The sequence below is a fragment of the Monodelphis domestica genome, chromosome 5 (genome assembly GCF_027887165.1).
Source record: "Monodelphis domestica isolate mMonDom1 chromosome 5, mMonDom1.pri, whole genome shotgun sequence".
Lineage (NCBI taxonomy): Eukaryota > Metazoa > Chordata > Mammalia > Didelphimorphia > Didelphidae > Monodelphis > Monodelphis domestica.
Window position 1 is genome coordinate 13,618,150 of NC_077231.1, and position 12,318 is coordinate 13,630,467.

General features: G+C 50.9%; 1 protein-coding gene across 6 annotated transcripts in view; it reads left to right on the forward strand.

Annotated features, from left to right (window-relative positions):
* Positions 1 to 9,542, forward strand: part of PHF21B (PHD finger protein 21B) — a 116,912-nt gene extending 107,370 nt beyond the window's left edge. For 2 of the 6 annotated variants that reach the window (XM_056797637.1, XM_056797638.1), the window contains exons 8-13: positions 731 to 785; positions 1,521 to 1,543; positions 3,306 to 3,464; positions 4,849 to 4,924; positions 5,995 to 6,098; positions 7,208 to 9,542. In XM_056797637.1, the coding sequence (XP_056653615.1) occupies positions 731 to 785; positions 1,521 to 1,543; positions 3,306 to 3,464; positions 4,849 to 4,924; positions 5,995 to 6,098; positions 7,208 to 7,444 (654 nt within the window). In that variant the 3' untranslated portion in view covers positions 7,445 to 9,542. The remainder of the gene's footprint in view (positions 1 to 730; positions 786 to 1,520; positions 1,544 to 3,305; positions 3,465 to 4,848; positions 4,925 to 5,994; positions 6,099 to 7,207) is intronic. The other 4 variants (XM_056797635.1, XM_056797636.1, XM_056797639.1 and 1 more) reach the window with 4 other exon arrangements.
* Positions 9,543 to 12,318: the final 2,776 nt, after the last annotated feature.

Below are 12,318 nucleotides of genomic sequence, written 5' to 3' on the forward strand. Positions count from 1 at the left end.
CTTCAGGCTGGCAATATGAAGTGACTCCTCCTAGAGAACCCCAAAAAGTCCAGCTAAGTATCCTGGACAGGGTGCTGCACTCAAATCCCACCTGTGGTGATGACAATATCTGGGACCCTAGGTACCATTTAGGTACCACCCAGTTCCTCAGTTTCCTGAAAGGGTCCTCGGAGATTAGAGTCCCACCTTCTCATTTTACAGAAGATATAACTGAAATCATTGCTGTTAAATGACTTGTCCAGGGAAAGTCGGAGTTGAACCCAGACTCTGACTCTGCACCAAGTTCTTTCCACTATAACAGGCACATGCATGGTATGCATCTAGCCAGTGGATGTCTTGGCATTAACTCAGGACTCTACCATCTCTGGTGGCTAGGCTGGAGTTGCTTCTTGGGGGAGGGGGGGAGAGATCTGCAAAATGATGGGGGGAAGCCCAGATTCTCTTTGTGGCTTGCCCAGAACCCAAACTCTGATCCCTGGCTTTGCCCAAGCCCTTTGCCATCCAAGATCTTCCTCAAGTCTTGGCAGAGCAGGTGGGAAGGGAAGAAGGTCTGTCTAGACATTTCTGGAGCAATGGGATAAGCCCTCAGTTTAAAGTCAAAGGAGCCAGATTGAGGGATGCTCCTGGGTGCCTCTCCATGGGTGAGGAGGAGCTGGGGACAAAGAAGAATTTTGGAGGGGCCAGCTCTTGGAGTAGCCAGGGGTAATCATGCAGGCTTTCTCCTCTGCAGAGGAAACGCCTGGCATCCAACTACCTAAACAGCCCTTTGTTCCTGTCCACAAGAGGTGAGTGGCCTGTCCCTGGTCCCTGAGTGCATGAAGGATGGGGCCTGGTGGGACCTGTTTTCTGGTCAGACTGGTGCACTTGGCAGCATGCTGAGTCATTGCAAGAATGTAAGCCAAGCCCCTAAAGATTTCCAATCCCTTTAACCAGTTGTCTCCCCTGCTTCTCCTCTCCTGCCATCTCCCACTGCCATCCGCATCTCTTGACTTTGTTGTTTAGAGTAGCATTTACAGTTCTCAAATTGTTCTCCCTGCCTGCCTTGTCCCCCTTGCCCTGCCAGTCCAACACAATAGATAAAGGCCTGAGGCTCAGTGGGGAGCTGGCAATACCTGGACATCCTGGCCACCTGTGCCAAAGGAGCTTGAGAGAGGAGCTTCCACTGACCTTGTCGGGTTCCTGGGTTTTGAACTGGTCACCTCCAAGGCCAGATTCTTGATCTCTCACAATGGAACACCAGCCCAATCACCACCCTCTCTGGGCCTCATGTCCTCTATTACTTAAATGAAGGGTGGGCAGGTGAGAAGCTCTTGTGGTCGTCTTTGGGCCAGGACGCTCCCTACTTTCACTGCGGTGTCCCTGCACATACCATCCATTGCTTACCTGGGCCTGAGCTCAAGGTGGATGTGCTCCATCCCCTGCCTTTTCCCTCCCTGCTCAGGCCTTGCCTTCTGAGAACTTCACCTCACTAACGTCTTCATTCTCCACTAACTATTCTCTGCCCTTCTTCCATGCATTAGCAAATGAGGATCCGTGCTGGAAGGTATGTGTTACCCAATGTGAATCACCCTTGTGTGAGTGTGTGTGAGAGACAGACAGACAGAGACAGAGAGAGACAGATAGAGACAGACAGACAGACAGACACAGAGAGAGACACACAGACAGACAGAGACAGACAAACAGACACACAGACAGAGACACAGGCAGACACACGGACAGAGACAGAGAGAGAGAACGAGAGTATACCTTGGGGGCTTGGTGTTTGGGAACAGGCTGCTCCTCATCAGGTGGGGGATAGCAGGGACCCATTTGAGTTCAGCTTTGGTTGGTGAGTGTTCAGGGAGTTGAGCTTTGGGTGAGGCAGGCATAATTCTGGGAAACACTTTCCAATGCCGTGGACAGCCTCAGGAGAGGTGGGCATCCACTCGGAGTGGTCCCCAGGTAGATTGTGTGATACCTGAGAGTGGGAACATCGTTCATCTATGGGGCAGACTAGAGGGAGGGCATGGAGGTCCCTCATTACTGAGACATGGAGGCTCTGGGTTTTCATTTCTGTATATTTGTATTTCCAAGCAATGGTCAGAAGCAGGAAAGCCTTCTTGGCTCATCCTTTGTCCTTTAAAATCCCTCTAAAATGCCTGTGCCTAGTTCCTTGCCTCAACAAATAGACAGCTGGAGCCATGGCAGGACTCTCCCATCATTCTGGGAACTTTTCAAGGCTTTGGGCTCTGCATTTCAGATACCAAGAGTCAGCTCGGGGTCCCTGGACATCCATCATGGGAATCAGTAATGGATGTGGGGAGCCCACAGCCGTGTGTGGGGCGAGCTGGTTCCTAGACACTGGCTGGCTGTGTGACCTTGGGCAAGTCCCTCAAACTCTATGAGCCTCAGTTCCTCCTCTCGGCTCCCCTGGACTTCCGAGTGCCAGCTGGTAGTCAGAGGCCACAGAAGGATCTCGGCTCCTCTGGCTGAAGAATGGCAATGTCCTGACCTTCCACTAGCCGGCACCCTACAGGGTCAAAGTGCTAGGTTGGAAGTCCAAATTCTCTCACCTCCTGACTTCAGCAAATCATTCCATCATTCCCCCTGACAGGCCTCAGTTTCCTCCTCTGTAAAGGAGTGGAACGGGATGATCCCTAAAGGCAGTTCCAGCTCAGTCCTGTGAGTTCCATTGTACAGAAGGAGAAATTAGGGCTCAGGGGAGAAAAATGATTTGCCTAGGATCCCTGCCTCTCTGGCTTGTGTTCTTCAGCTCCAAAATCCAATGGACCTCTACCTGGAGAGGCTGAGGGCAGCATTAGCTAGTGGGAGAAGGAACTTTGGGACTTCAGGGCCTGGAAGGCACCGGGCACATCTTTATTCTGAGTGGGTCCACCGCCTCTTTCAGAGAAATTGAGGAGGAAGGGCACTGCAGATGAGGAAACAGGCTCCTGGGGTTAGGATGTTAGGTACCCTGGAGATGGAGCCAGAGGACCCGACTTCAAATGCCAGCCCTGCCCTCATCCATGGAACCTCTGTGCACCTCTATTTCTCAATGAGGAGTTTGGCCTGGAGCCTCACCAGCTCCCATCTGAGCTTCCACAGTCATGGGTTTAGTAAGGGGCAGACCTGAGACTTGGCACAAGACCTCGAGATCTGTCTCCTTCAGTGACCAGGGGCTGGAGCTGGGCTGTGGGCAAGGGAGGTTTGTTCTCTCAATCTGGCCCCTTCTCCTCACAGCCTCAGGAAACAGCAAGCCCGTGCCTTGGAAGCACCTCCTCTTGCTGCCCCGTTCTAGCCTCAACCCTTCCTCCTCTCTTTTTCAGAATGAGATCCCCCACGAGGAGGTGTGTGAGATATGTAAGAGAGGCACCGACCTGCAGCCTTGTGGCACCTGCCCAGGAGCCTACCACCTCAGCTGCCTCGACCCCCCACTCAAAACTGCACCCAAGGGTGTCTGGGTGTGTCCCAAGTGCCAAGAGAAGGTAGGGTTGGTCAGGGGCAGGGAGAGGAGAGATGTACCCAGGTAGGACAGGGGAGGAGCCTAACACTGGACACTGGGGGAAGGAGTCAGGGAGAGCCCATTTCTCCAAATGGCTCTAGATAGCAGTGCTGGACCCAGGCGTGAGCATCCACAGGCTAAAGCATATCCAGAAGAGAAATTCCTAAGGGAATTCCTCAGCTTTAGGCTGAGGGGTCCTAGAGAAGAGAAGACTCTGGACACTCAAGACTGTCGTGGAGAAGAGGGTCATGCCCTGGCACCAGAGGGCGGAGCTAGGAGGACAGGGACAGAGATTTGGGCTAGCCTTTCCCAGCTTGTGGCAAAGGATTCCCCTCCATGCACAACCTTAGTAGCTATTCTCAGGATGCAGGGTTTCTCTCCCATCTCTAGGCCTTTGTTCACTATGTTCTACATCATGCCAAGAATTCTTTCTCTCTCTCTCTCTCTCTCTCTCTCTCTCTCTCTCTCTCTCTCTCTCTCTCTCTCTCTCTCTCTCTGTCTCTCTCTCTCTCTCTCTCTGTCTCTCTCCCTCCCTCTCTCTCTCTCTCTCTCTCTCTCTCTCTCTCTCTCTCTCTGTCTCTCTCCCTCTCTCTCTCTCTCTCTCTCTGTGTCTCTCTCCCTCTCTCTCTCTCTCTCTCTCTCTCTCTCTCTCTCTCTCGGTGTGTGTGTGTCTCTGTCTCTGTCTCTGTCTCTCTCTCTCTCTCTCTCTCTCTCTCTCTCTGTGTCTCTCTCTCTCTCTCTCTCTCTTTCTCTTCTCTCTCTTTCTATCTTTCTGTCCCGCTCTCTCCTCTCTTCTCTCTCCTCTCTTCACTTCTCTGTCTCTCCCTGTCTCCCCATCTCTTCTCTCTCCATCTCTTTCTCTGTATGTCTGTCTCTTGGGTGTCGGTGTCTCGGGCACCCAGTAGATACTGAGTACTGCTTCCCAACATTGGAGCTGTCTGGAAGAATGGACATCCCCTTCTCTATAAACCAGGGCCTCTGTCTCCCTGGATACACAGGGAGGGCAGCAAGGACTTGAGTCAGGAAAACCATAGCCTGTGTTCTATGTCCACTCAGGTCTCCAGCCTTCCTCCCTGGGGCCAACTTCCCCTGGAGCTGTCTAGTTTGTTAACAACCTTCTCAGTCAAGGCCAGATTGGCCTGGCTTGGCTCAGGACTAGATTAGCTGTCCAGGGATCTGGGTGGCAGGAGCATTGGATCTCACCACCAATCTCATCTGGACCTATTTGTGTAGGCTGCTCCGAATTCCTGGGCCAGGGAAGGTGGGCTCTTGCCAATGTCCCACAAGCTGTCCTGCTCAGGCCTCCTCTCCTGGGGTTCCCTCCTGGACCAGGTCCTCACATCTGCTCCTTCCCATCTTTCTTTCAGGTATTGAATAAAGATGAAAATGTTCCCTGGACAGGAATGCTGGCCATTGTTCACTCCTACGTCACCCACAAAACAGGTAGGAGGCTGACCAGGCTGGCTGAACATCATTGAGCCTCTGGCAGGGGGAAGAAGTAATTGCCCCTAGATCTGGGGACTGGTCTGCCCCTGCCTCCTGCCTGCTGGGGCCCTGAGTAGCCCCAGCTGGGTCTGGCTCCATCTCCCAGGAGGTACAGGAAGGGACTCTGGCTGGGACAGTGCTAGAACAGTGAGGAAAAGACTCATGGCTCCAGACCTGGCAGGGACCTTCACCATACAGAAGACAGAACTGAGGCCTAGGGAAAGGAAGGAACTTACTTACTCAAGATCCCAGGACAGAACTAGGAGTTCAGTCCAGACCCAGACCTCCCCTTCTGTGTCCAGAACTCCCTCCTACCCAGAGCTTTGTGCCATCTTTGGACAGAGGAGTGGTTGAGGCCCATGTAGGACGCATAGGAGCCAGGCCCGACTCAGGAGCCCAGACTCCCATTCGGGGGGTCCCGCCACCCCTGTGGGTCACACACTGCCCTCTCGAGAATCTGGCGACAGGTGGCTGGTACCATGGTACAGATAAACCCAATCTTCACCCACTCGTAGCTGGGCAGGAGAGGGCAGAGCAAAGGTCCAAGCATGGACCTTTGATACTCTCATCCCTGGGCAGAGGAGGCCGGAGAAGCTGATTCCTTCTGATGGCCCCGGAGGCAGGGACAAGGCTAATGGGTGTTATGGAAACCCTGGTAATCTTCCTGTTGAGTCTTTTGAACCCAGCAGTCAGAGACAGAAGGATTAGGGCAGTGGCCACCTACCCCCATTTTACAGGGGAGGAGACTAAGGTTTCTAGGATGGAATAATGGGCCTGAAGAATCCCAGCTTAGATGAGCCCAGGTTCTCTGACGCCTAATCCAAAGTTTTGGGCCTGTTTCAGCCCTGCTCCTGTTCTTTAGGCCCTGAGGGCCAGGCGAGTGGGAGCTTGACCCAAAGGTCTCATCATTTCTATGACTTGGCCATTCAGATTTGGGGGAAGTCCAGAGATGGTCAGTTGCCTCCTGCCAGCCCAGCCTGCCTCTGGAGCCTGTGACTGACCCAGGGTGGGGTCTTCTTGTCTCCTAGTCAAAGAAGAAGAGAAGAGAAATCTCTTAAAGAGGGGTAGCGAGCTAAAGAATGAGCACAGACAGCTGGAAGAGAAGGATCGGCTCCTGAGCACAGCTGTGAAGGTGAGCTCTGGGACAGGCTTGGGACAGCCCAGATAAGCCCAGCTCTGCCTAGCCTAGCTCAGGACAGGTGCTTAGCTGGCCTCTGCCCTTCACCCTCTGGGCTCCAGGCTCAGGGATCCAAGTTGGCAAACGCAGGCTCTCTTTATGAATCATCCATTTAGCAAACACACATAACATACCTGCATATGGTGCTAGGGAAGATGGAAGCTTTAGCTAGGACATGCTCCCTGCCCTTGTGGAATGCTGTCTAATACCAGGATATTGCCCAAATATTAGTCACTCATCCCACATTTTCTGAGCATCTATTGTGTGCAGAGCACTGCTTTGGGGCAAACTCAAAGTTTAGAAAAGACAGTAAACGTTTCTGGGAATTACCCTTTCGAGAGGCAGAGGGGGGGTGACCATAATCAGTTAGAATCCTGGAATATAGCTTATCATGGTGGTAGCTTTTTGCTTTTTATTAAGCTTTCAGTCCACGAAAACACCCCGGAATCTTTTTTGTAGGAAGTATCATTGAGTCCTTCCTCCATCTTGTTCTGAGCAATTGAAGTTTTGAACCCAAGCACGGGACTTTACATTTGGCAAAGTAAAAGCCCATCTCATAGGCTAGTCTGTATTTCACCTGTGTCTCTCTGGAATGGCAGTCCCCCCAGCCTGACAGCCTGTCAAGGGCGTTGTTTGCTTCACTTCTCAACTCCAGTTTGTTAGATAAACCAAACTGCTTCTCTTCCAGCACAAAGGTTTTAATAGCTCCTGTTCCTAGACCTCTAAGGTCTTTCTGGGCAATAATCCCAGGAAATGGGTTACATGCAGATTAGCCTCTATTTGACAGTTGAGGAAATTGGGGCACTAAAAAGCAGCAGAGCAGGTTCCCATACCCACCTTCCCCTCCTGCGGGCTTTTCTCAGGTATCTATTGGGGGGGGGGGGTGAGGTGGGTAATGGCTCTGCCATTGTACAGACCATAATTACTGCCTGGGTCTTTTTGCCTTCAGACCAGGGGAGGGCTCCAAACTCCATCCCACAGTGGCCAGACTGAGGCACAGAAGGGGAGGAGAAGGCCACCAAGCAGGGTGACATCTTTATCTTCTCTCTGTTCCCCTTGGACAGAAATGCCTGGAGCTCAAGACCAACCTGCTCGCCCAGCGGAAGGGGGCCCAATCATCCCTGGAGCGGCTTCGGGCTCTCCTCCGGTTGATACAGAATGAGCAGATGCTTCAGGTCACCATGACCACCACTACTGCCTCTGCCTCCTCCCTACTGGCTGTGCCTTGGATCAAGCCAGCCTCCACCTCCGCCACAATGGCCATGCACACAGCCCTCCAGCAGGCCCAGGGAAACAACTGAGGCCCAGTGAGGAGTGGACCCCATGGGGTGAGGGGCACTGGGGAGTGGGCATCCAGACAATGAGCCTACACAAAGACCCACCTGTCACATATCCCCCATTAAGGGGCCAGCTCCTTAGTGGACCTCTGGTCACCTAGGGCTGTTTGCTTCTGTCCTCTGGTCAAGATGTCATGAAAAAAGAGAAGGAAGGAAAGGAGGGGAGGGGAATGAGGGGCAAGAGAGAAAGGGGAAGGGACAAGAGAAAAAAAGGAGAAAAGGAGGAAGCAAGAAATGGAAGAAAGAGGGAAGAAGGGAAGGACTATAGGGACGAAAGGAAGGAAAAAGGAAAGAAAGAAGGAATAGACACATGGAAATCTTCCACCATAGTGATGTGCAGACATCTTGATAGGGGTTTAGTTTGGAGAGAATTTAAAATACAAGACTTAGTTGATTATTAGTAAGGTAGTTGGCATTAGAACCATCTGGGGTAAGAGAAATTGGGGAGCAACCTTTCCTGGGACTTACACAGTGAAGGGAAGACCCATCATCAGTGAGTTGTGCCCCTTGACTCAGGTTTTGTAGACCACAGGTGGGTGGGTGTTGGATTTGGGGTTGAAGCTGCTCATAATTATTGTGTGGACACCAGCAGAGTAAACCCCTCCACACATCCTCTGCCCCTTTTATCAGGATCCTTTCAGAGAATAGCTGGCATTTCCATTGAAGGCCCCTCAAAAGCCAAGCAGACACCAAGTTAGCATTTCTAATGACATTGAGACTTCTCTGTGAGGACCTTCAGAAGCATGGAATGAGCTATGACTGTGAACCCCTTCATTTTTGCAGGTCCTTTTGACTTCTTTTGCTATTGATGTATTTTTCTTCTGGAGTTTGGGGGCGTGATGGAGCATAGACCGGACATTGGAGCTTTTCGGCAGGATTTGGGGGCTTTCAATCATTTGACTTTGGGGTTGAAGCCTTAGATGGGGGGTGTTGTTTTTCCTTTGAAAGAGCCAATAAATATTCCATTTTTTTCCGTTTCTTGCCAGTATGGACACTATGCCAAAAAATACTTTTACATTTTTGTACTGTGTTTTTATTGCAAAGATATTTAATGTGAAGGAAAAAAAATCGCTGATCTTTCTCTGCAGGGACATCACTGCTCTTTGGCCAAGGACAAAGGTTGATCTGCCTCTGGGGGAGAGAGGCAGTCCCTTAAAGGGATCCAGAGACTCTCTAAGGCTGGGGTGGGCTGGATCAGGGAAGAAAGAGAAAAGGAGGATTGGGCTGTAACATTTCAAGGCTTTGCAGAAGCCCTGAGTCCTTTGGCCAGTAAACATTTAGTGGCCAAAGCTTCCATGGGAAAACCCTGAAGCTTCAGATGTTTCACAAATATTCTGAGAGTTTAAGGATCAGCCCTGGGGCCTTCTGAAGCCAACCCTGAGATGGACCTGGCACTCATCAGCTTTTGCCTGGCCATTGCCAAATTTTATCATGTCCACCCACTCAGATAAGCTATGTGGCCTCTTGACAAGATGCGGGATGGGTCTTCTGCCTCTGCAGATCCCACAGTGCCATATCCCATGAGACCCTCCCAGGAGCCTCAAGCCAGGGGCTTGGCCTTGACTAACCTGTCAGCTGAGAACAGCGCATGGGCCCTGTGACCATTTTCACCATTCCGGGAGAAACTGTGCAGAACGTATGATACAGATCTATTTTAATACACTTAACACTGGGGTTGAACAAGATTTTTATATTCTTTTATTGACGAACAAAGTGGATTAAAGAAATGCCATTGTTATACTATGTTGGTGATTGTTTGCCAATATTTATATGCATCACAAGGGGGCTTGCAGTAGGACCTTTGGTTCAGGTTTCACGGTCTTTTCTTTCTTCTGGGGGGATCTGATGGCAGGATATGTGCGGCCAGTCCCACTGGTGCTGCAGTCCTGGGACTGGTCGTGCGTAGGCTTTGCTTTGGGTTTTGGTTTTTCCGCTTTGGTTCAGTTTGGCAAAAGGGGACTGTCCTGTGGATAGTGCACATAGAGGAAAAAAAGTGTTTGTCTTAAATATGCTTCTGTAGTTTTAATTCTTTATGATGCATTAAACTCAATTGACAATTTCAGAGGCTTGTGGTGGTTTCTGGCTTTCCCCGCCACGGTGTCGACAATCCAGGAGCTGGCAGGCCCAGTCTCAGGAGAAGGACCTGCAGTGAGAGCGAGAGTGCTAAAAGATGAGGCTGGTCCCATCTCTCTGGCTGTCCACAAGGTCAGAAAGGTGGGACAACTGAACTTCAGGGGCAAAAGGAAGACTTAAATGGAGGCTTGAGCCTCTTCAATGAAGACATCTGGAAGCTCTAGGCAGAGAAGGCTGTATGCTGAAGCACAAGAGAGCCAGATGAGCCCTCTTGGGTCAAAGCCAGGGATTCCAGTGCTCCCAGGATCCTGGGAGGGGGTGGGGAGAGGAGGGATCTCCTCTGGGTGCCCCTGGGGAAGCTGCCTGGGACACAAGGCACAGAGATGGCCACTGATGACATTTCCCAAGGTGAGCCACTGCTTCTTCCTTACCATTGCCTGATTCTTCCCCTGTTTGTAAAAGCTGAGACCCTCAGAAGCAGAGAAGACCTCAGCGATCCTTCTGGTAGCCCTTTATCCTGGGGGGGGAAGTTCTCCAGGAGGAAGAACCGACCCTCTCCCTAGGACCCAAGTGATAACACTAATAAAGAGCTAGTGTTTACACAACACCATTGCTGGGCCTTTGCTCATCATTTTACAAGGACCTCATAAGCCTGTGGTGTAGATTCTTTTACTATCCCCAAATGATATTTGAGAAAACTCAGAGAGACAGAAATTAAGTGATGTGTCTAGTAAGTGTCTGAGGCTGATTTGAACTCAGAATCCAGCCCCAGCTGTCTCCAGACCCCACTGGGTCTCCCAGTTGCCCAGGATCCGCTTCTATCGAGCTGAAACCTGCCTTCTTGGAACTCTGTTGCCTCTTACTTCTGACCTCCCCCACGTGATGTGACTGACCAGTTCTCATCTCTGGGGAGGACAGGACCATGGTTCCATCCTTCCAGCCCTGCCCTGTGTCTTCCAGGCTAACCATCCCCAGTTTCACTTAGTTATTGCTTGGCCATTCTCATGCCAGAGGCCACAAGACCCTTGGGGCAGGGGAAAGTGAACTGGGTGTGAATCCTAGCCCTGTCACCTACTACCTGGGTGACCTTGGGCAAGTCAACTGTCTTGACTTGTCAACTTGACTTGACAAGTCAACTGTGTTGGCAAGACAACACAAATTTATTAAGCTCGATGCTATCCTAAGTGCTGGGGATACAGAGAATGTCCAAACACAGTCTGTGTCCTCAAGGATTTCCCAGATGACTTAAGGAGATGTTTGCTTACAATTGGGTCCAAACCAACAAGACAGATGCAAAGGAAATGGAAGGGGATCTTAGAGGGAAAGGATTAGGGAGCAGTGTAGCTGGGGTGGGACAGGATTCCAAAGGAGTCTTGAGGAAAGGCGGGGAACCCAGAAGGTAGAGACGAGGGAGGAGTTGAAGGCTGGGATGGAGTCCTGAAACAGAGCCTGTGGCATCAGGATAGGTGAACTCTTGAAAGATCTGGAGAGAAGTAAACAAGAAGGATCCCCTCATGCTCAGACCCGCATCTTAAGGCTAGTGTAAATACATCCAAAGCCTGGAGGTAGAGGATCCTATGTGTGTCCAAATGCCAGCCCTGCAAGGTGAATTCCTCATGTATCGTTGACTGGGGGGGGGGGGGCTCTCTAGGAATTTATATTCCTAGATATATATATATATATAGGGGTGTCTGGGGGGGTACCTAGTGCCCACCACATTCTTGCAGGAATCTGAAGAGCTGCTGAGGAGCCCAGAGGTCTGGATTCTAGTCCAATTCCTGCCACCAGCTAGCAGTATGAACTCAGGCTTGGGTTCCCAGGCCTCATAGAATGGCCCACTTGCTCCTTGGGGGGCTGGCTATGATTAGGAGAGGTCCTTAGGTCCCTTTGCAGTCTGACCAGCTCTGCCCTCTGGTTTAGCAACAAAGGCACCTTCTGTGAAATCTTTCCAATTCTCTGACTCAGTGCAATTGTCAGGATCATAGACTTATTCCTGGGAGAGTCCCCTACCCAACTTAGTGCAGCGAAAAGGGCGCTGCGTTTGGGGTCAGAGCAACTGAATTCAAATAGAGTTACTCTCTCAGTAGCCTCTGACAAGGCAAGAAAAGTAGTTAATGTTTACATAACATTTTAAGGTATGAAGCAAAGTTCTTTATCCTATTTGACCCTGTGAAATCAGTGCTGTTATTGTTATCCCCATTATCCAGATGAAGAAACCAAGTCATACGAAAGTGACTTATCCAGAGGCTAGATTTGAACTTCCTAACTCCAAGACCAGCTTTCTGGTCATTGGGCCACTGTGATGGCAACAACCTCCTCCCCCAAACCCAACAGGAAATAATCCCTAAATCTCTAAGTTTATAATTTGGTCCAATTCCCTCATTTTTACCGGGGGGGGGGGGGAAGAGGGGGGAATGAGGTCCTGAGAAGATTCACTCATGATCTCAGGGGAGAGAATTAAGGAACAGATCTGGAACTCAAACCCAGGTCCTCTGACTCCTCTCCTGGCACCAGGATTGCTATGGTCTTCAAAAACTTCCTCTCCTCCTCTTCCTCCACTCCCAGCTAGAAGTGAACCCCAAATAGGGAGTAATGGACTCAAAAATGTGTCTGACCCTTAGCGCAGAAAAGCTGCTGAGAATGGGCAATGAAAGGAGTCTGGCAGGGGCCCCTAGGATTAATGTAGACCCTGGGGGGGGGGGGCATATTAATCATACCATCTTACTGCCAGAAAAGATCCTGGAGGTCAGAGGCTCCGCCTTCCT